Below are 19,803 nucleotides of genomic sequence, written 5' to 3' on the forward strand. Positions count from 1 at the left end.
TCTGTCTGTGTGTGTGTGTGTGTATACAGTATACACAGAGAGACTATTTCCAAAGCAGAGCCTTCCTTTCCTGCCTTTCCTGGGCTCCATTGCGGCCTCTTCAAAATCTCCTCAAATGACGGAAGGAAGGAAAGAAGGAAGGAAGGAAGGGGGGAAGGGAGGAAGGAGGAAGGAAGAGGAGGCTGCTGAATCCTGGTACACTGCTTCCCTTCCCTCAAAGGCCGCAAGTGGAATAAACAGCAGCAGCGGTAAGGCCCTGGTGATCCCTGCACATGATCAAAAGGGGCCTTTGGATGTATGTTCGCATGCGCAGTCTCAGACCTGAAGCCATTGGTGCCTTCACAGTCTGTTCTGAGGGATGGAAATGGGGGACAACCCTCATTCGCTTAGAGGAATGGTTTGCGGATTTTCGGGGGGGGGGCTTGGGGGTTATAAGAAGGAAGGAAGCCCCTCTTCCCTCAAAGAAAGGCAGGGAGCTGTCAGGCCTTCTCTCCTTCTTTCCTTCCTTGCCTCCTCCTCGGAAGATTCCTTGGGGCTCAGGTACTTGGGGGTTAATATGAGAAAAGAGGGTGGGGGGTCCCTTAGAGAGAGGCACGACCACGGAGGGGATCATGATCCAAATATAAAAAAGTCTTTGAGGAGCACCCTCCCCCCTGGAAATTGGAGCAGAGGAAAGACCCTGGAATAATGTGTCCAATTCTGGGCACCATAATTTAAAAAGGATGTGGAGAAAGTGGAGCATGTCCAAAGGAGTGTGACTAAAATGGTGAAGGGTCTGGAAACCATGCGCTATGAAGAACACCTTAGTGAACTGGGGGTGTTTAGCCTGGAGAAGAGACGGTTAAAAGGTTATATGATAGCCCTGTTTAAATAGTTGAAGGGATGTAATGTTGAGGAGGGAGGAAGCTTGTTTTCTACTGCTCCAGAGACTTGGACCCGGAACAATGGATGCAAGCTCCAGGAAAAGAGATTTCACCTCAACATTAGGAAGAAGGAACTGACAGTAAGAGCTGTTCGACACTGGAACGCACTCCTTCCTCAGAGTGCAGTCGAGTCTCCTTCCTCAGAGGTCTTTAAACAGAGGCTTCATGGCCATCTGTAGGAATGCTTTGATTGAGATTTCCTGCATGGCATAATAGGGTTGGACTGGATGGCCGTTGTGGTCTCTTCCAACTCTATGATTCTATGAATCCATGAGTATATACAGTTTAGCCCCCAGAATTCCAAAGCATAGAGCCATCAATCTGCATTAATCCTACAGTGTAGGTGCAGCTTTATTATCTGTCTTTTATTGCTCTTTGTCCATATGAGCAAGAAGGGGAATGGCCTCTGCCTGCATTGAGAACCTTCACTATCATCTTAACTGAGAAGCTCTACAGACCACCCCTAAGGGACAGCCTGCAGTCGCCCCTTTTTGCAATGGATCAGGGCTGCGGCGGGCTCACCCTGTGGCCCTGATCTGGCCTTTCGAGGGTGCGAAAAGGAGCCACAAAAAGCAACTCCTTTTTGCGCCCTCAAAAGGGCACCATAGCTGCATTGCCACAGCTATGCAGCACTTCTTTGGGGCTGTGTCATGTGGAGCAGCACATGGCATCAGGGCATCCTGGGAGGCAGAGTTGGGCATGCAACTTGAGTACACTATGCCCTGACACCGCCCCTATGCAGGCCTTAATGGCCGGTGTGTACAAGGCCTGAGTAGCATCACAGGCAGCATGTAGGCCTGTGGCTCCATCGCAAAGTGGTTTGAGCACAGGGTTCGAATCGTAGCCCAACCATGAAAGCCACTGAGTGACCATAGTCAGGCTACACACTCTCAGCCTCAGAGGATAATTAAGGCAAAGCCCCTCTGAAGAAATGTGACAAGAAACCTCCTGATAAGGTCGCCTTAAGTCAGAAATGACTTGAAGGCACACAACAACAGTTATTTATTCATTTATTGTAACCTAAAACATAACATAAACATGACATGACATACGAAATGACATAAAATATATAATAAGAATTCCTTTCATTCTTTCTCTCCTTCCTAAGATATCTATGCTTGGTGTTTATACATATTTTTTGTAATGTTCCTTCCTTATATACACATGATAATAGATAATAATAAAGGCTGCACCTACAATGTAGAATCAATGCTGTTACTTATATACAAATGATTTTTGGATCTATCTTAAATATACAGATCATCCCAAATTCTGAATAACTATACAACAGCTTCTCTTACTTAATCCTGAAAACCAACAGTTGACATTTCTCCCAACATGTTCCTTAAATATTTCATTACCATTTCCCAAATACTGACAGGTTTCCCTAGGCTTTCGGGTTTCATGGCTTTTATATGGGGTAGATGTATTAGATAATGCGTTTTCACTTTTGTATGTTTTTAACCTTAATTTTATACTGTTTTAATGGTCTTATTTTAAATTGGTTTTTTAAAAATTGTTTTAAAGGCGTTTTATCTTGAGAGCCGTCTTGGGAGAAAGGCGGTGTATAAATAAATAAACAAATGCATGAGACATATCCATTTGTCTCTTTCAGCCATTTCCAATAGTTTTAATGACCAATCTTGCACCAAAAGGATTGAACTCTCTTTCCAATTCGATGCTATTAAGATTCTGGCTACCAATGTCACATAAGTCAATATCTTAGCATCTCTGCCGGACGAAGAAGCCAGTGAAGCTTTGAAAGTTTGCACGATGCAACTTTTTCCCCATTTTGGGAGGCCACTAAAGTTATATTTTGTATTGTGGACAAGTCTTGGTTTCCAAATCTTTAATCATCTTCACTCATCCTTCCCTGGAGACATTATTCCAGCTTGTCCACATCTTCTTGAATCGTGCTGCCCAGAACTGGACACGGGATTCCAGGGGAAGCTTGACCAGAGTAGAATACAGTGGCACTATTACTTCCTATGATCTAGAGTCCTGCTGATTCAGCCTGGAATCATACTAGCTTTTCTGGCTGCTTCTCCACACTGTTGACACGTTTAGCCTGGTGTCTACTAAGACCCCAAGATCCGTTTCACAAGTGCTCCTTTCAAGCAAGGTGTCACCCATCCTAAGCTGAGCCTGTCATACTTTGGACATGCCACGAGAAGACCTGAATCACTAGAAAAAGACAATAAAGCTTGGCAAGGTAGACCACGGGAGCCAGGGTGCAGTAGTGGACTCCTCCTGCCCTTCCTCTGGCCTCTAGTTGTGGACGATGGATCTGGAGACCAGGGTTCAAATCCCCGTTTGGCCATGTAAACCCACTGGGTGATCTTGGGCAAGTCATACGCTCTCAGCCTCAGGGGAAGCCCATGGCAAACCTCCTCTAAACAAATCTCACAAGAAACCCCCATGATAGGTTCACCTTGGGGTCACCATAACATCCTGCATTTTGCATTGCCTTGGCCTCCTCTGCGGTGATGGCAAACATTTCTAGGTCCGCGTGCTGGGGGCGGGGCATCTGCCCTCTGTGGGTGGGACTTCTGCCATCCATGGGCGAGGTTTCCACCATCGGAGGCGGGGCTTCCAGGGCAGGAAGAGACAGCTGGAAGCCAGGGGAAATTAGGGGGGTGATGGGCAGATGCTTTTGCTCCTGCTCCTCCTGCCCTTCCCCTGGCCTCCAGCTGTCTCTCAGCTGGGGGAGAGTAGGGGCCTATGGTGGGGAGGAGCAATGGGCCCGCGCCTCTGCTGCCCTCCGCGAGGCTTTGCCAGTCCTGAGGTGTATTTCCAGGGACCATTGGAGTTGATTCCAATTTCTGCATGTGTTTCGCTTCAAATTGTTTTAAAAGGCTGTTGGCTCTTCTTTTAATTTGCCATAATTTAAAATACAGATTAAGCCCACTTAAATCACTCTTGTCTTAAATTGCTTTACCATCTTGTGGCACCTGTGAGACTAATTGAGCAAAAGAAGCTGAAGCATAAACTTTTGTAGACTTGGTCTCCGTCCTCAGATGCATGGAGTCAACAGGTGCCCAGGAACGACCTAAGATCCTTCCTGAGCACCCTCTCACTCCTTGCATCTGCCGAAGGAGATCAAGTCTACAAAAGCTGATGCTAAAACATCTTTCGAAGGCAAAAGACCTGGTCCAGCTCCTCTTGGCTTCTCCACTGGGTTTTTGGCACAACTGGCCTCACTTTTATCTTTCACACAGTCCTTTTTCTCCTCCATTTCTGGACTAAATTCAGCAGGTAGTCAACTTGAGCTTGGAGCTGCTTCTCCTGTGGCGTTTTGTATCTCTCAACTAACATGACCTTTGGATGGGAAAATAAAGAACAAAAAGAAAAGAAAATCTCACCTATTCCTTAATAAAAATTCCCTGCCAGAGCAGGAGAAGCAAGAGTTGGAAGGTGAGAGTCTGAACCTGATGTGAACATTGTTTTCTGGGGGCAGGTTGTAGGTGACACATCTGGTTCACATGGTCATCAGGGTATTACTGGTTGCTCTTTTGTAATTGGAAAACAACAATGCATGCTCTTTGGTTGCAGTTTTTCTCCTTCTCATTCTGTATTAATAAACATAACACTGAGAAATAACAGACACGTAAAGGTAATGATGCAATAAACAAACAAATGAGTTTCAACAATGATTTCCAAATCATGTCAGACAGGAAAACCCAGCAAGACAAATCATTTGGACCTGTGTACCTTTCTACAAATAGATGCAGGAGGTTTAAAGGAAGATGTGTCTATTTTTGTTTACATATGCAATGCAGATATCCCAAATCTCCAACAAAAATGTTGTATAATCAAATATTCTCTTGTATCTGGGAAATGTCTAATTAACAATTTGTAAGCCACTCTGATAGCCTTGGTTGAAGAGCGGGGCATAAGTAAACTATTATTATTATTAGTTGTGTGTTTATTTTGGTAAGGAATTCACTTTATATACTTCCCCCCCAGGAGTGATAGGCATTGATCTGCACCTTTTAATATATCTAAATGATAGGCTCTGACCTGCACCTTGATATCCAAAGTGCATCTTGACCTGAGTAGCTGTATGGCCCTAGCATGGGATCTCAATAACAGGTTCCCACTGAAACAAGGGGAAGCCATGGGTTTTGATATGCAAACGAATTTCCTTTCCCAGCTCTGAAGATGGGTGAGATCATGCCAGGAGCTGCTTAGCTGCTATCAGGCAGATGTCTTAAGGAAGTGTTTCTCTCTTGCGATTGAGGGGGAGCCATTTGAATCAAAGGAATGGTATTTGCATAGCCATTTGGGTCCCTACTCTAGCAGAAACATTTGGTGAGATCACAACATGGACCTAAGATGTGAAATACACTTCATACAGTTTCAGACTGATTGCCCTTTGTCTAGAGACCCTGTTAAACCCTTAAAAGGTCTCCTAAATTTAGGGATGTGCTGCTGCCAGCCACTCTCAGCTGCCTCCCTCAACCAGGTCAGTCACCGGCCTGTCTCTGGTCATTTTGCAGCCAACATCTATGTCAGTTTGAAGTCAGAGTGGCTCTGACCTGGTCTGCTAAGCCTTAAATATTAAGGAGACTTACAAACCCTCACACAAATTGGACTTCCCAAGATAGAACCTCTACATCAGGTGAGTATTACCATGAGAAAAGCCTATTATCTATCCCACATCTAACACGTTATTTCCTGAGCCTTGTATGAATGCATATGCGTATGTGCCAGTGTGTGTTTGAACCCCTGTTTCCAATAAAAGAGACATTGATTGTACTTAGAGCCTCTGCCTCAATCCTGGATTTCTAGTTCCTGGTATCCAGATCGAAGGGGCGATCTCTGAGGTGTAGCAACAGGCCTCCTCTTGTGATCTTGAGCTACTTAAATTCTCCTTTGATAATTTGGTCGCTGTTCACTGTTACAGTAGAAAGGTGCTATGTAAATAAATCTGAACTTGCCTCATAAAATTCATTGAACGGCTCTCACTAAAGACAAAGGTCTGTGTCCCATTGTATCCAGTCCCCTTAGTGGCTTCCATCTTAGTGGGACAGTGAATCCATGTTGGATTTAAACCTAACTGTCCAAGGCATTGAACTTATTGGGGGGAAGAGAGTTCAGTAAAAAGTTTGGGGTGGATTTAATGTTCCCCTGCCCTGATCTCTGTTACTTAAAGGATAAATTCTCAGTGGGGAGGAATAACTATCTCTCTTTGCAAGACAGCCAGTTGCGAACCTTCTGCCCAACTCTAAAACCCCATGGAAAGTGCATAGGCTTCTTCTGTTCCTTGTCAATTAGTTCCAGGTCGTCGTCTGATTCTATGAGATCCATGTTTCTGTAGCCATGCCAGTAAGATCCCAGCAGCAAATGTGAGTCATCCTCCAATCCGCATTGACCATCCAAATGGGCTCTTTGACTCCGTAGGTCAGAGAAAACCTATCCATTTGAACAAAGAGTAGAAAGATGAGGTGGTGCCCCTTTCCCATATTGGGGGTTTTCTCCTAAGGCCAAGAACCTCTTGCATAAAAGTGTCCCAGACTCACTTGGCTCCCTTCCTCTGGGTCAGAAAGAATTGTCTGGTTCACGATCACCATCTCTTCTTCATTTCGCATGATGCCTTTCTCATTCATCTTAAGGCCAGACAATTTTGTGGAGAGACCTTTCTTCTTTCCAAGTCCTTTGTCTGGAGAAGATTTTTTTTAAAGGATAAGAACAGTCTAACAAATAAATACAATTTTACCTGAGCAAATTAAGTGAACCTCAGAAGAAGCATCATAGGATATATCAGGCAGAACTCTCTTCATCATGTAAACCTTTAACAGGTTGGCTAGTGGTCAAGTTGAAGGCAGTTCTTCATTTCTCTGTGTTCAAAGGAGGTTTGTCATAGGCCACCTCCACCATAAAACTGTGGATGAAAAAGCCCAACAGCCTATATGCCTAGAAAAGAAATTGAGGGCACCTTCCTGGTAGGATTTTTCTTGAACTGCCTCTCAAATAATATGTCTTCTGTGAAAGATTACAAGCCTTGTGTTTTTTAAGGAGCAAAGCTGTGTCTAAAAATGGCCATGGAAGAGGTTCATACATTTCTAAAAGAGGTTGAGAAAGTGGAAGGAGACACAGTTTTCTCCTTCTCTCTTCTTGCTTGATCTTGGGGTCATTTAGTGGAGATGGGAAATTCAGGACAGACAACAGCAAAACGAAAACCACATTTCACACAGTTCATGTAAACTTTGACAGACTGTGACTTCCATATTATTGGGGCATTGAATTTCAACCACAATTATGATAATTGGCTTCTTATTCCCCAAACCACAGAGTTTTCTGAAATCTGAAAGACTGTGTTTATCACACGGAGGTTTTTGCAGCTCTTTGCAGCTCAGATTCGAAGCCACTGCAGGTCAAACGATGCGAATCCACGCGAAAATGTGAGTGTCATCACACAGGATTCCTTTCTATGGGGGCTCCTTCCATGGGGCTTCCGCAGTGGTTCCAAAGTGACCCCTCATTTTGGTGAAATAGGTAACAAGCGAATGCTCAGAAATTGCTTCCAAGCTCACTCTGATTCCACTCCGAATTGGTCTGGTGTGGAATGCAGCTTTGCTTCTGCTCTGTTTCACCACTGCAAAACCCCCGGTTGCAAATTTCCCATGATGCAGTGCTGCAATTCCCCCCACTTCCTTCCGGTGGTCCTTTCGCTTTCAGGGCAACTGAGGGGGGGAATAGGCAGCCAATGGGAGCAGAGGAAGGTCCAGGTAAAGGGAAGGAGGCCACGCCCCCTCAGGAATGGGGAGCCAATGGGAAAATCACATTAGTCCCCATAGACTTCGGTTTTATCAATAAAGAACATTCCTAATACAACGCCGCCCTCTTGTGGATACTCAGGGCACTGCAGCCTCCTTGGGCTTCTCACCAACTTCTATCCTGGAGCGCCAGCTGGTGGCCACTCTGGGCAATTCACTAATAGCAATTAACCAAATTAAACGGTATATAAAACAAAAACATGAAACAAGCTAGACAAGGTAACTGTTACATGGAATTGTAATTGGTTGACCAGCCGAACCGAAAGGGCGCTCAACAATGACTCCTTTCCATCCTGGATAGAAGTGACCAGTGCTGTGTCCAGTGGGGTCCTTTCCTGGGCCCAGTGCTATTCAACATCTTTATCAATTATTTGGATGACAGAATTGGGGGCATACTTATCAAATTTGCAGATGACACCAAATTAGGAGGAGTAGCTAATACCCCAGAGGACAGGATCAAAATTCAAAAGGACCTGAATAGACTAGAAAGCTGGGTCAAAGCTAACAAAATGAAAATTAACATGGAGAAATGTAAGGTACTGCATTAAGGGCAGAAAAATGAAATGCACAGATATAGGATTATGGGGGACACCTTGATGAATGAAACTATGTGTGAAAGGGATCTAGGAGTCCAAGTAGACCACAAGTTGAACATGAGTCAACGGTGCGATGTGGCAGCTAAGAAGGCCAATGCGATTTTAGGCTGCATCAATAGAAGTATAGAGCCTAGATCAAGGGAAGTAATAGTACTACTCTATTCTGCTCTGGTCAGGCCCCATATGGAATACTGTGTCCAGTTCTGGGCCCCACAATTCAAAAGGATGTTGAGAAACTGGAGGACACCCAAAGGAGGGCAACTAAAATGGTGAAGGATTTGGAAATCACAATGGGACAGCCTCAGTGCTTCAGGCAATGAGCATCAGCTGCCCTCGGTTCGCCTCTGACATCTTCCTCCTCCATATCTTTAATTTCGACACCATCCACTTCATAAGGTCCTTTAATTCCTTTATGTCTTCCTCCATTCGATAAACGTCTACCTGGGGTTCTTCTGTGCTGGGGCGGCTATCAAGCGATTCCCCCACTGCCAGGTCCCAGGCTGTCACTCTGCCCCCCGACGGCCTTCTTTTCCCCAGTCTGGGGCCAGAAACCCAAATCCTCCAGTGGTGGCCTGGATGGTGTGAGCTTCAGGAGGTTTCCCAGTCTTGGGCTTGGCCCTAGTTCCTCTGAAGAAGGCACCTGCTCCTCCACCACCGGGATCTCCAGAACCACCGGGTTCCCCAAGAACTCTTCTTGTTCCTGGGTCTCCATTGGAGGTAAAACTGTGAGACTTTGCAAACGGTGAGATCTGGAGTCAGTCCTGTGCTCAGAAAATAAAACTCATTTGAAACAAAAGAAGCTTTATTGATGAATCCAGGCAGAAACACCCATTAACACCTTTTTGCAAAGTCTGAAGTCCAAAGGGACTTGCTCAATCCCTCCCTAAGCCAGGCCCCAATTCCCAAGATAAAGCAACACAAGCGGAGGTTGCATAGATACCAAGGTTGTGTATACTTCCCTTCCCTTCTCCCAGACAGCCTCACCCTGAAGAGGGGTCTTCCCAAGCCAGCTTCACTCCTCCTTGATAACCATCTACAGCTGCAACCCCAGCCCCTCTCCAAATACCCTCCTTCGTCTAAAAGCCACTCTGTCTGTCCTTCTATCATTTTCCATTACGGGCTTTCTATAATCCATCACTCTACACTGCCTACTATGGACTGCAACTATAACTCCTACTTTAATAACCAAACCCTAATATTTTTACCCTTTATGACAGAACTCTGACACACAATGGGCCAGTCTCAATCCTTCAGGGACACACCACCAGTTTGAAGTGACAATTCTCCCATCTCAATCGTTCAGGCAAGGAGCATCAGCCTGAGGTTGCAATGGGTCAGTCTAAATCTTTCAGGTAAAGAGCACCACCCTGAAGTCACAATAGTACTCTCTCAATGCTTCAGCCAAGGAAACTCAGGCTGAGATCACAATGGGCCAGTCTCAGTGTTTCAGGCAAGCAGCATCAGCCTCAGGTTGCAATGGTCACATCTCAAACCTTCAGATAAGCAGTATTAGCCTAAATTCACAATGGTCCCATCTCATTGCTGCAGGCAAGGAGCATCAGCCTGAGGTCGCAATGGGCCAGTCTCATTCAGGTAAGGAGCACCAGTCTGAAGTCACAATATGTCATTAATACCTTTATTTATGCATCTATTCATTTAGGGATTCATGTCATAAGGGTTATAGGTTTAGGTTAGAGTTAAGATAGATGGGATTTATGGTGGGTTAAAATAATATGTTTTAATATGTGCTTTAATAGAAGATACTAGAAAGAGGTAGGGAGATCATGGCTAAAGAATGTGCTTCTTTGCTAGGATTGGAATGTGTGGGAATCACTCTTCTAACAGAGGCTTGAGTTTAAAAGACTGGTCTCTGGAAAAGGAGGGGAAACATAGAGAGTTATGGATATTTTTATATTATATTATGTTGCTATGGGTTTAGGCATATTATATTTTCATGTGGTATCATATTATGTGGAGATTGATAGGGTTTTATATTATAGATAGCTATATATATTGCTAAGCCATAATGTTAATGAAAACCGTTGTGTGGCTGAGTTCTGTGGTCCAAGGCCAGAGGTGCAGTGGTTGAGAAAAGGCACATGAGAGCTTCATTGCTTTTAGGAAAGCTGCCAGAATCCCGGATGGGAGGACACTGCACCTAAAAGGGCGGGAGAACGCTGTGCGGGAAAGGGCTACCCGATTAATTAGCTTCATTGGTAAATGGAGTGAGGTGGATGCATATGGTTATAAAAGGGATAGGTTTATACCTTCTTTAATTCCTGACAAAAAAGTCACTTCCATTACTTCTTCTTCAATAAAAGCTATTCCTTTTTCAAAGTACTGCCTTTTGTGTTGCAAGATGGGCTGCAATTAGGACCCTGACAGATATCTCTCTCCCCTTCCATTCACCCTTCTATCCCAAAAGGGCTGGAGAGCATACCAAACCAACCATGTGTAATGCCAGGTCAGTCAAAAATACAACGCAGATAGTCTAGGATCTCCTACTGGACGAAGAGGCTGACCTGGCTTGTTTCATGGAGACCTGGCTGCGTGATGATAGCTCAGCCACCTGGGATCAGACCTTACCAGCCGGGTTCTCCACCAGTGAGCAGGTAAGGGGACATCATTTTGGTCCATAAAGACAATCTTGCCTTGAGCAGGATACCTATCCATATGATCGACCACATCAAATGTATTTGCCTCAGCTTAAAGACTAGGCGAAGTCTAGGGATTCTGTTGGTTTAATGTCCACCCCGTTCCTTAACAGACTCCCTAGCGGAGCTGACACAACTGGTCTCTGAGATGCTGCTGGAGTCACCTAGGCTTTTGGTCCTGGGCGACCTCAACATCCCCCTCGAGGCCCCTCCTCAACATGCGCAGGATTTGCAAGGGCCTCTCTGCTGCTGCTGCTTATTCCACTGGTGGCCTTTGCGGGAAAGGAAGGTATGCGCTGGGGATTCAGCAGTCTCCCCTTTCTTCCCTTCTTTCTTCCTTTGAGGAGACTGCAATGGAGCCCAAGGTGCAGAGCTGGACTCAGGAGGAAAAGGCAGGAAAGGAAGGCTCTGCTTTGGAAATACTGTAAAGCTCTCTCTGTGTATCTTCTATGTTTGTGTTTGTGTGTGTTTGCCTCTGCTGTTCTTATGGCTGGGAATGGAACAGAAAACTGAGGAGGGAATAAAGGGTCAGTTTAGCACAAATTCACAACTTCTGTGCATTTAAGAGTCCAGTGTGTTGAAATAGTAAAGAACTTTATTGAGTACACAGAGTCAAAAATTCAGTGGTTAAGCCAGAACTGCCCATTCCAAGCAAACAATACATTAAAACCCCAAACACCTAAAACTGCTCCCTCTTCCAAGCCTAGCTTCCCCCTCCAATTCCTACAGTCTATGCCCCACAGGTAACAAGCCCCCCTTTGCCATCCCTAGAAACTAGCCCTTTCTGTTAATACCAGCCTCCGACTTTCTTCAGCCAACATCCCACACAATGCAAAAGTTATCATTCCCATAAATATTCTAGACAGCTGCAACAAATCCCAGCCCCTCATCTAGCTAACCTATACCATGACCCACAATCCCCAGCCAAATAGACAACCCATAGCAACTATCTATACTATTAGCAAATAAAACCTAAACTTAACAAAATACAACTTTAAAACAAACAGACATATGGACAGAGAAACCTTACAAATAAAATCACAAGGGCCTTTTCTTAGCACCGTTGGATTGAAAATATTTTATATTCCTTACTGACAAAAATAATGTTAGTTTACTGCTGAGATTTGTGTGGCTTCGCTCCTGTGTGGACTCTCTGATGTGTCACTAGGTTTGACCTCTGAGAAAAACATTTCCCACAGTGCTGGCATTTGTATGGCTTCTCTCCTGTGTGAACTCTCTGATGTGTCACTAGGTTTGACTTCGAAGTAAAACATTTCTCACAATGCTGGCATTTGTATGGCTTCTCTCCTGTGTGGACTCTCTGATGTGTCACTAGGTTTGACTTCGAAGTAAAACATTTCTCACAATGCTGGCATTTGTATGGCTTCTCTCCTGTGTGGACTCTCTGATGTGTCACTAGGTCTGACTTCTGAGAAAGACATTTCCCACAATGCTGGCATTTGTATGGCTTCTCTCCTGTATGGACTCTCTGATGTGTCACTAGGTCTGACTTCTGAGAAAGACATTTCCCACAATGCTGGCATTTGTATGGCTTCTCTCCTGTGTGGCCTCTCTGATGTATCACTAGGTGTGACTTCATAGAAAAACATTTCCCACAATGCTGGCATTTGTATGGCTTCTCTCCTGTGTGAACTCTCTGATGTGTCACTAGGACTGACTTCTGAGAAAAACATTTCCCACAATGCTGGCATTTGTATGGCTTCTCTCCTGTGTGGACTCTCTGATGTGTCACTAGGTGTGACTTTGAGGAAAAACATTTCCCACAACGCTGGCATTTGTATGGCTTCTCTCCTGTGTGGACTCTCTGATGTGTCACTAGGTGTGACCTCCGAGGAAAACATTTACCACAACGCTGGCATTTGTATGGCTTCTCTCCTGTGTGGACTCTCTGATGTTTCACTAGGTCTGACTTCTGAGAAAAACATTTCCCACAATGGTGGCATTTATGTGACTTCTTTCCTGTGTGGATTCTCTCATGACTCAAATCTTTTTCTGTAAAGAAGCACAGTGACAGATAAGACTGAAAATCAGCATTAAGAGAGGAGGGTGTTACCCATGATTTAGCCCTCATTAACCCCTCCTTATTAGAGATTAAATTAAGAGAGTTTCTGTTAGTAACCCAAGGATGACTGTACTACTTATGCCCCTAAATCCATGGAACAATTGTATCCTTATTTATAGGAGTTAACAGAGAAGAGATTGGAGGGGGACTTAAGGGAATCACTGGAAGCAGATAGTCAGAAAAAGGAATGTTGCAAAAATATTGTATTAAACATGTGGAGAAATAGTTCGATTGGCAAGTGGCATTATATCCTGTGAGACTGCCATAAAGTCCTGAGTCAGAGACCAAGGCATGATGGAAGCTAACTGCAGAGGTCCCTTCATGCTGTGTGGCACCAGGAGATGACTCACAACCAATGCAGTATACAGCTCACATGTGGATTGGTGTGGATTAGAGTTGTGTGTACAAGGGATGGTGAAGTTGATGGAAGTCGGAGAGGAGAGCTTGCAAATAAATGTATTATTAGGAGCAGGTAACTGTTAAAGTTGCCAGATATTGTGCATCTGCGATTATTTGTAGCAGATTTTTTTTGGAACAGATGTAGAAACACCCATGTAATATCTTGAAATAATTATGACTAAGAGTCAGGCTATTACATTTTTATACAAGTTCCATTTTGGAATTAATAGGATTGTATACGGTGTTTTCTGCACTATATCCATTTGACTCTTCTGTTTTATATGAATCATTTTAGAAGTTTGAAGTTAATGAGTGGGTTGCCACTATAAACACTATAAACACGCCATGTGCAGCTTGTATTCTGCTTGAAATGTTATATAACTCAGCTTGGGAGATACTCGATTAGGATACAACTTTCTAAGCAACTGTGCCAAAGCTACTATTTTAAGTCTATATTTCTCAAAGTTATTTGGGACAATTTTTACCTGCCAGGTTTAGGATTTCATTTTATGGATTGATGTTTACCCTTATTGCTACAATACAAATTACTTCTTGTGATGCTTTGTGTGTTTTTCAAGCTAGGCGATCCTAGCTTTGCTCCTGCCTTCCCCTCCTGGCTCCCAGAGGCCTGATCCCCTTCCTTTTCTCCTTTCACTGTCCAACCTTCCCTATTGCCCATCTGCACTGCTTTACCATTTCATCTTCAGCATCTCTTCCCTGCCTTTCTGTCTTTCACATTGCCTCCATCTCTCTATCACAGACACACAGCCACAGAGTGTGATGCACAAAAGGGACACTTTGAGGCTCATTTCTTGAGAAAGGCAAGACAATCATTATACAACTAATGCATTAGGAAAGGCAGAACAAGGAGTCTGGGACCTGGTTTCTGATATTAGTGAGGGTCATGTGTGAGGGATGAACCTTAAAACAACCTTAAGGCATCTCTAAGACAGAGATGGACTACTATTCGGAAGTGGGGTGGTCACATTGGACCCCAGGGGATCTCAGGGGAAACCCCAAATTGTGTTGCCTAAAAATATGGTATAATGTTTTGCCCCTCAATATCCCACAGCATCCCTTTGTGGAAGTGGAGGCCATTTTGCCACTGTTGGGCCCTCTCTGATCCATTGCAGGGCCAAGGGAGGCCTTTTTCCCATGAAGCCTCTCCAGAGCCTCAAAAGGCTGGAAGAGGGGTCACAAAAGCCAGGAAACTTGCTCAGGAATGGGCTGAGGACCATTTAGGGGCAAAAAGCATTAATCTCCATGGCTCCTTCCCACAAAATTCCAGAATTGGCAGTTTAGGATTGGATATTGAGAATCCTTACAAAGTGGAGAACAATAGTGCCTCACTAAAACTAGAAATTCCAAGATTCCACAGGAAGTTGTTATGACAATTAAATTACGTGTGAAAGGGAACTAGGAATGGTAGTAGAGCACAAGTTGAACATGTGTCAACAGTGTGATGCAGCAGCTAAAAAGGCCAATGTAATCCTAGGCTGTATCAATAGGAGTATAGTGTCAAGATCAAGGGAAGTAATATTTCCACTCTATTCTGTTTTGGTCAGGGCTCACTTGCAATGATCCTGTGTCCAGTTCTGGGCACCACAATTCAAACAGATGTTGAGAAGCTGGAGCATTTCCAGAGGAAGGAAACCAAAATGGTGAATGGTCTGGAAACCATGCTCTCTGAGGAATGACTTAGGGAGCTGGGTATGTTTAGCTTGGAGAAGAGAAGGTTAAGAGTTGATATGACAGCCCTGTTCAAGTATTTGAAGAGATACTGAGTATGGAGCAAGCTTGCTTTCTGCTGCTCTAGAACAAAGGACACAGAACAATGGACGCAAGTGTTAGGAAGGATCGAATCAGGGGAATTTAATTAGCTCAAATTTACAAGAGGCGTGTCCTAACAACGCACGCAGCGGATTGGGTCCCTATGTGTATACCAGAGGTCATATAGTCCAACCGCAAGAAACAGAGACTGCAATGTCAATGAGTTGCAAATAAAATATAAACATTTATTAAAGCCACACAACCAAAAAGGGATCACACACGCACACGCACATTCAATGCTAAAGCAAGGGAGGGGAAGAGTTGGGGGTAAAGGAGAAAGGATAGAGGCACCGTTGAAATATTTACCTTAGGAGTCTTCTCCAAGCGACAGATGTTAGGGATGTTGGTAAGTGAACACGGCAGCGGGGAACAGAAAGCAAGCGGCAACCGCGATGGCTAGGAGCTAAGTTCCAGCGGGCTAAGCTAACAAGAGGCCCGAAAGAGACAGTGGGCTTTGGCTTGCCCAAGTGATTTCAGCAGGGCACAGTGCCCAAGAGAGCTCCGGAGCGATTGCTCGACAGAGTTGAGGTTTGGAACTGTAGCTCACAAAGCCCAAAGGAGGGCTGGAATCTGGGTTTTATTTATACTGCGAAACGTATCCTCAGGCTATAGCTACCTGCGGAACAAAGGTCTTCATGGCTATCTATTGACTAAGACTAAAGTTAAACAATGGATACACAAAAGGGTCTGCCACTTCTTTGGGAGAAGACTACAATGTAGATGGCTGGGTACTTAATACCATCAATAGGTGAGGCAAACTTCCTTTGTCCTCATTCGGGTTGCCTGCGACAATGGCAACTCCCAGAACTGGTTTTAAAGGTTTAAATCTACCTTTCTGTTTAGCCATGGCCTGCTAGGCTTGTCTGGCTACGTGGTCAGCTCGCTTTTGGGATAATGGCGGCTGTGATGGGGTCAGTCAGGGGTCATGATTTTTGATCGCTTGGTACCCAAAATTTATATAAATCCAAACTCGATCACACAAGCCACAGGAAAAAAGGTTCCACCAAAATATTAGGAGGAACTTCCTGACAATAAGAGCTATTCAACAGTGGAATATACTCCATCAGAGCATGGTGGCATCGCATTATGGTTATTATTATTATTATTAATTTCAAATTAATGGACATGGAACAATGGATGCAAGCCACAGGGACAAGAGATTCCACTTAAGCTTTAGGAGGAACTTCCTGACAGTAAGAGCTCTTCAAAAGTGGAATATACTCCCTCAGAGTTTGCTGGAGTCTCTTTCTTTAGAGGTCTTTAAACAGAGGCTGGATGGCCATCCCTTGGGGGTGCTTTGAATGTCTATTCCTGCATGGCAGAAGATTGAACCGGATGGTCCTTGTGGTCTCTTTCATCTCTTTGATTCTATCATTCTCAAGTGGAATCATAGCGCTCTGACAGTGAATTATGAAAGGGCCCTCAGTCTTCAAAGGAAGTGAAATGGATTCAGGTTCCTTACCCACAGAGGCTACATTTCCATAATTCTCCATCATCACATAACTGTACATCAGTCTCTGTTTCTTCGTTAACAGTTTCCATTCCTCCTCAGTGAAATATACAGCCACATCCGCAAAGGTCACCTGCAATAGAAAATAGCCTTATCCAGAGAGTAACTAAGCAAAAGGGGAGGAAAGCACATGGTGCATCGCAAATATTATTTCAACACTTCAGAATTCAGTCCTGGAAATAAACTTTAAATTCTGCAAGAAAGCAAAAAGCTACAGCCTTTGAGATCCAGTTTGTCTCGAATCCTTTCAATATAATATACAATATGATAAACAATATAATTTCGGCCATTTCTGGAATATTATTGATTGATTAACATACTGGCTATTCCAACATGTATATTAGTTTTCATATAGCCATATTTCACCTCATTTCAGAGGCAAATTTCATTTTTAAAAAACAGTTCTGGGGAGTACTCTGGGCTTGAGGGCCACTGGGCCCACCCTCAATTTAAGTCCAGAGATATTCTTCCATATCATCCAGCATTTCACAGTTGGCGAAAGCAACACACATGTGGACAAGCAACACCAGAAGTGGGTCAAGATGGCCAAAGTTGTTAATGATAAAGATCACACAAGCGAGAAAGGGTACAGCATTTTGCTTTTGGCTCAGACTACTGGCAAGGGCAAGACCCTGCCCCCTTCTCTCCTCCCCTCTCCCCTCTTTTGCATTGATGGGCTGTAGACTCTTTTGAACCTGGAATACACTTTGCAACAACTGAACTGACCTGAGGAGAAAGGAGGAAATGGGAGGAGGAGAGTGAAATAGGACATTTCCTAAGCCCCTGAAAAAATGAGGAGACAGAGGATTAACCAGGACTCTCTCTGCCAAACTGGGACAGTATCTTCTCCGCTTGCTTTCATGATCCAGCCCAGACACAGATGAAAATAACAGTCAGGATGGCAACTTACCAAAGAGCTGTTAACCCTCGGCAGCCTCTTTCTGTTGGAGCCCAGCAACGTCTGCTTGGCCTTTGTGTTGGCCATCAGGTGGGCAGGGGGATCCTGGTGGCCCTGCACTTTGGTCACTTCCAGCAAACAATGTCCCAACGCTGTGTACAAGGGGATTGCAATGAAGTTCCTGAGAAAAGAGACCAGGGTAAGGCTTGGTTTAGCAAGAACCCCTGCAGCAGTCAAAGACACAGAGAACAGCATCCTGCTGATGACATATGCAGGTAACATATGCCTCCTTTGGGCCGATGTAGAGGTGAGCATCCCCTTCCTCCCTCTGCACCAAACAAAACCCCCTGGACCTAGCACAGACTCACTGCAGCTCCCCTACACATCAGTTACTCCATGCCTTGTGAGAGTAGCTGGGGATCAGGGGATGGGGAATTGGAAAGGGTCCTGACTATGTCCTCATAGCTGGATGTGAAATGAGTGCATTATCTGCTGAAACCTGCAGAGGTCCACAATGCCCTCAGAGGAAGATTTCTTCATTTTGCTTCTGACTACAGAAACACAGCTGGATGCTTCTCTAATACCTCACACCAACACTCTCACCAGGCATGGAATGGCCATGCGGGATGCCTTCCACAACTGTATGGTAGGACCTGGGTCACTGAATGGCCAATTGTAGTCTGATTCCACTCGGAGCAACACTGGAGCATAGAGGGTTTTGCTGGGTCAGGCTGTCTGGCCTGGTGGTTCCTCATTCTCCCAATGGCCAAACCAGCAGAACTCTCTATGCTTCAGTGTTGCTCTGGGTGGAATGGGTCTACAAATGGCCCTTCCCCAGGGAGGCCCCTCGTCAGGAAGGGCAGGAAAGGAGCTCTCTCTTCTCAGGTTGCTCCCCTTCCATGGGATCCAGCCCTTCTCCCAGGATCAGGGGGCACCAGAGGATTGAGCTGATGGAAAGGGAGCACCCAATTCCCATGGCAGCCTTCTGCATGCAGAGAAGTAACAATTCTGATAGTGTCTTTGCCCATGTGGAGAGTGCCCATTTTCCACACTGTTGTCTATCCATCTTGTCTTGGGAATATCCTGTTCCAGCCACATGCAGGTCTAAAGCTTAGCCTGTATCATATGCCTAGTCCTGATCAGAGTAGAATCACTGAATCAATTGGGTTTATCTACATGTTGACCCACCAGTCACTTATGGTTTCAGTGGGTCTGCTCTCTAGGGTTAACCAACAGGATTCTGGACTCCTCAGATTTTTAAATTCAGGAATGCAAATTTTTCATGCTGTGTCATCATCACTGATGAGAATTTGACTTCTCTTTCACACAGAGGAGGAGGGGAGGGCCTGCTTTATGTCCCAGGTGAAGAAGCTCTAGCTCTTGGGCTGGATGAGACATGAATTACCTTACAGATCTAATCCATGCCCTCCCCTCATCATGGCCCCCTCCCCATTTAAACACTGGTCAAAATAATTACTTTATTTTTGCAGATCAGACTATTTTTCTAAGCTTAACTGCTGTGTTTCCTATGTCAGTCATAGCAGGAGCATGAAGTATGAACCTCCTCCCTCTTCTTGCTAAAGCCACATAGAAATTGAGGCATGTACATTTGTGTGCATTGTTTCTGAATGGATCTATTGTTAAAATCACAATTTCTTCATTTTTCCTTGAATATTTTTAAAAAAGATGCACACTGCTGAATATGTTGCACTTGATATAACAAATATCTATAAATGTATAGGTTTATGACTTGAATATTGCACCCTGGATTATGCTCATTTGGGGTAAGTGAAGACGTATATAAATTCATTTTATAAACCCAGTGAAACTAATATCTCACAAAGTTCTAGTAAACAACACATACACACACAGTTCCCATAAAAAGGACTCACTTGCGCACTGTGTGTCTGAGGTCTGGAAATCTCCCTTCCACCTTCTGGGAAGACAATGCTGTTAGAGAGCGAATTTGGGGCTTTATGCCTGCAGAGCATGGGCTCACTCTCTCAGCTGCAACCCTTCCACACAATCCTGGACTGAAACATTTAAACAAAGGTCCTCTTTCAGCTCCAGGAATAAAGGCCTACCTTCAGTACAAAGACCCTGATTCCTGCAGCCCCAGAAAGGCTTCTCC

At 44.6% G+C, this 19,803-nt stretch overlaps 2 protein-coding genes across 4 annotated transcripts in view; one reads left to right on the plus strand and one right to left on the minus strand.

Annotated features, from left to right (window-relative positions):
* The window catches only part of LOC149290539 (uncharacterized), a 50,859-nt gene that overhangs the window by 7,927 nt on the left and 23,129 nt on the right, over nucleotides 1-19,803 (plus strand). The window lies entirely within an intron of this gene.
* On the minus strand, nucleotides 340-19,645 carry LOC149290540 (zinc finger protein 57-like). Its single transcript, XM_089489311.1, has 6 exons — nucleotides 19,565-19,645; nucleotides 17,685-17,853; nucleotides 16,727-16,847; nucleotides 12,874-12,965; nucleotides 3,391-3,534; nucleotides 340-351 (listed from the first exon to the last, which is right to left on the minus strand). Exons 2-6 carry the CDS (start codon nucleotides 17,757-17,759, stop codon nucleotides 340-342), a joined length of 444 nt encoding a protein of 147 aa, XP_089345437.1. The 5' UTR covers nucleotides 17,760-17,853; nucleotides 19,565-19,645.

This window comes from Sceloporus occidentalis, unplaced genomic scaffold, assembly GCF_023333645.1.
Source record: "Sceloporus occidentalis isolate IW3139 unplaced genomic scaffold, rSceOcc1.0.p SCAF_39, whole genome shotgun sequence".
Lineage (NCBI taxonomy): Eukaryota > Metazoa > Chordata > Lepidosauria > Squamata > Phrynosomatidae > Sceloporus > Sceloporus occidentalis.

Coding starts and splice junctions, on each gene's coding strand:
- LOC149290540 (XM_089489311.1), bottom strand. CDS start 17,759: ATGGCCAACACAAAGGCCAAGCAGACGTTGCTGGGCTCCAACAGAAAG. Junction 16,848..17,684: donor CGAGGGTTAACAGCTCTTTG/GTAAGTTGCCAT, acceptor TTTCTATTGCAG/GTGACCTTTGCGGATGTGGC. Junction 3,535..12,873: donor TTTCTCAGAAGTCAGACCTA/GTGAAACATCAG, acceptor CCTGGCTTCCAG/CTGTCTCTTCCTGCCCTGGA.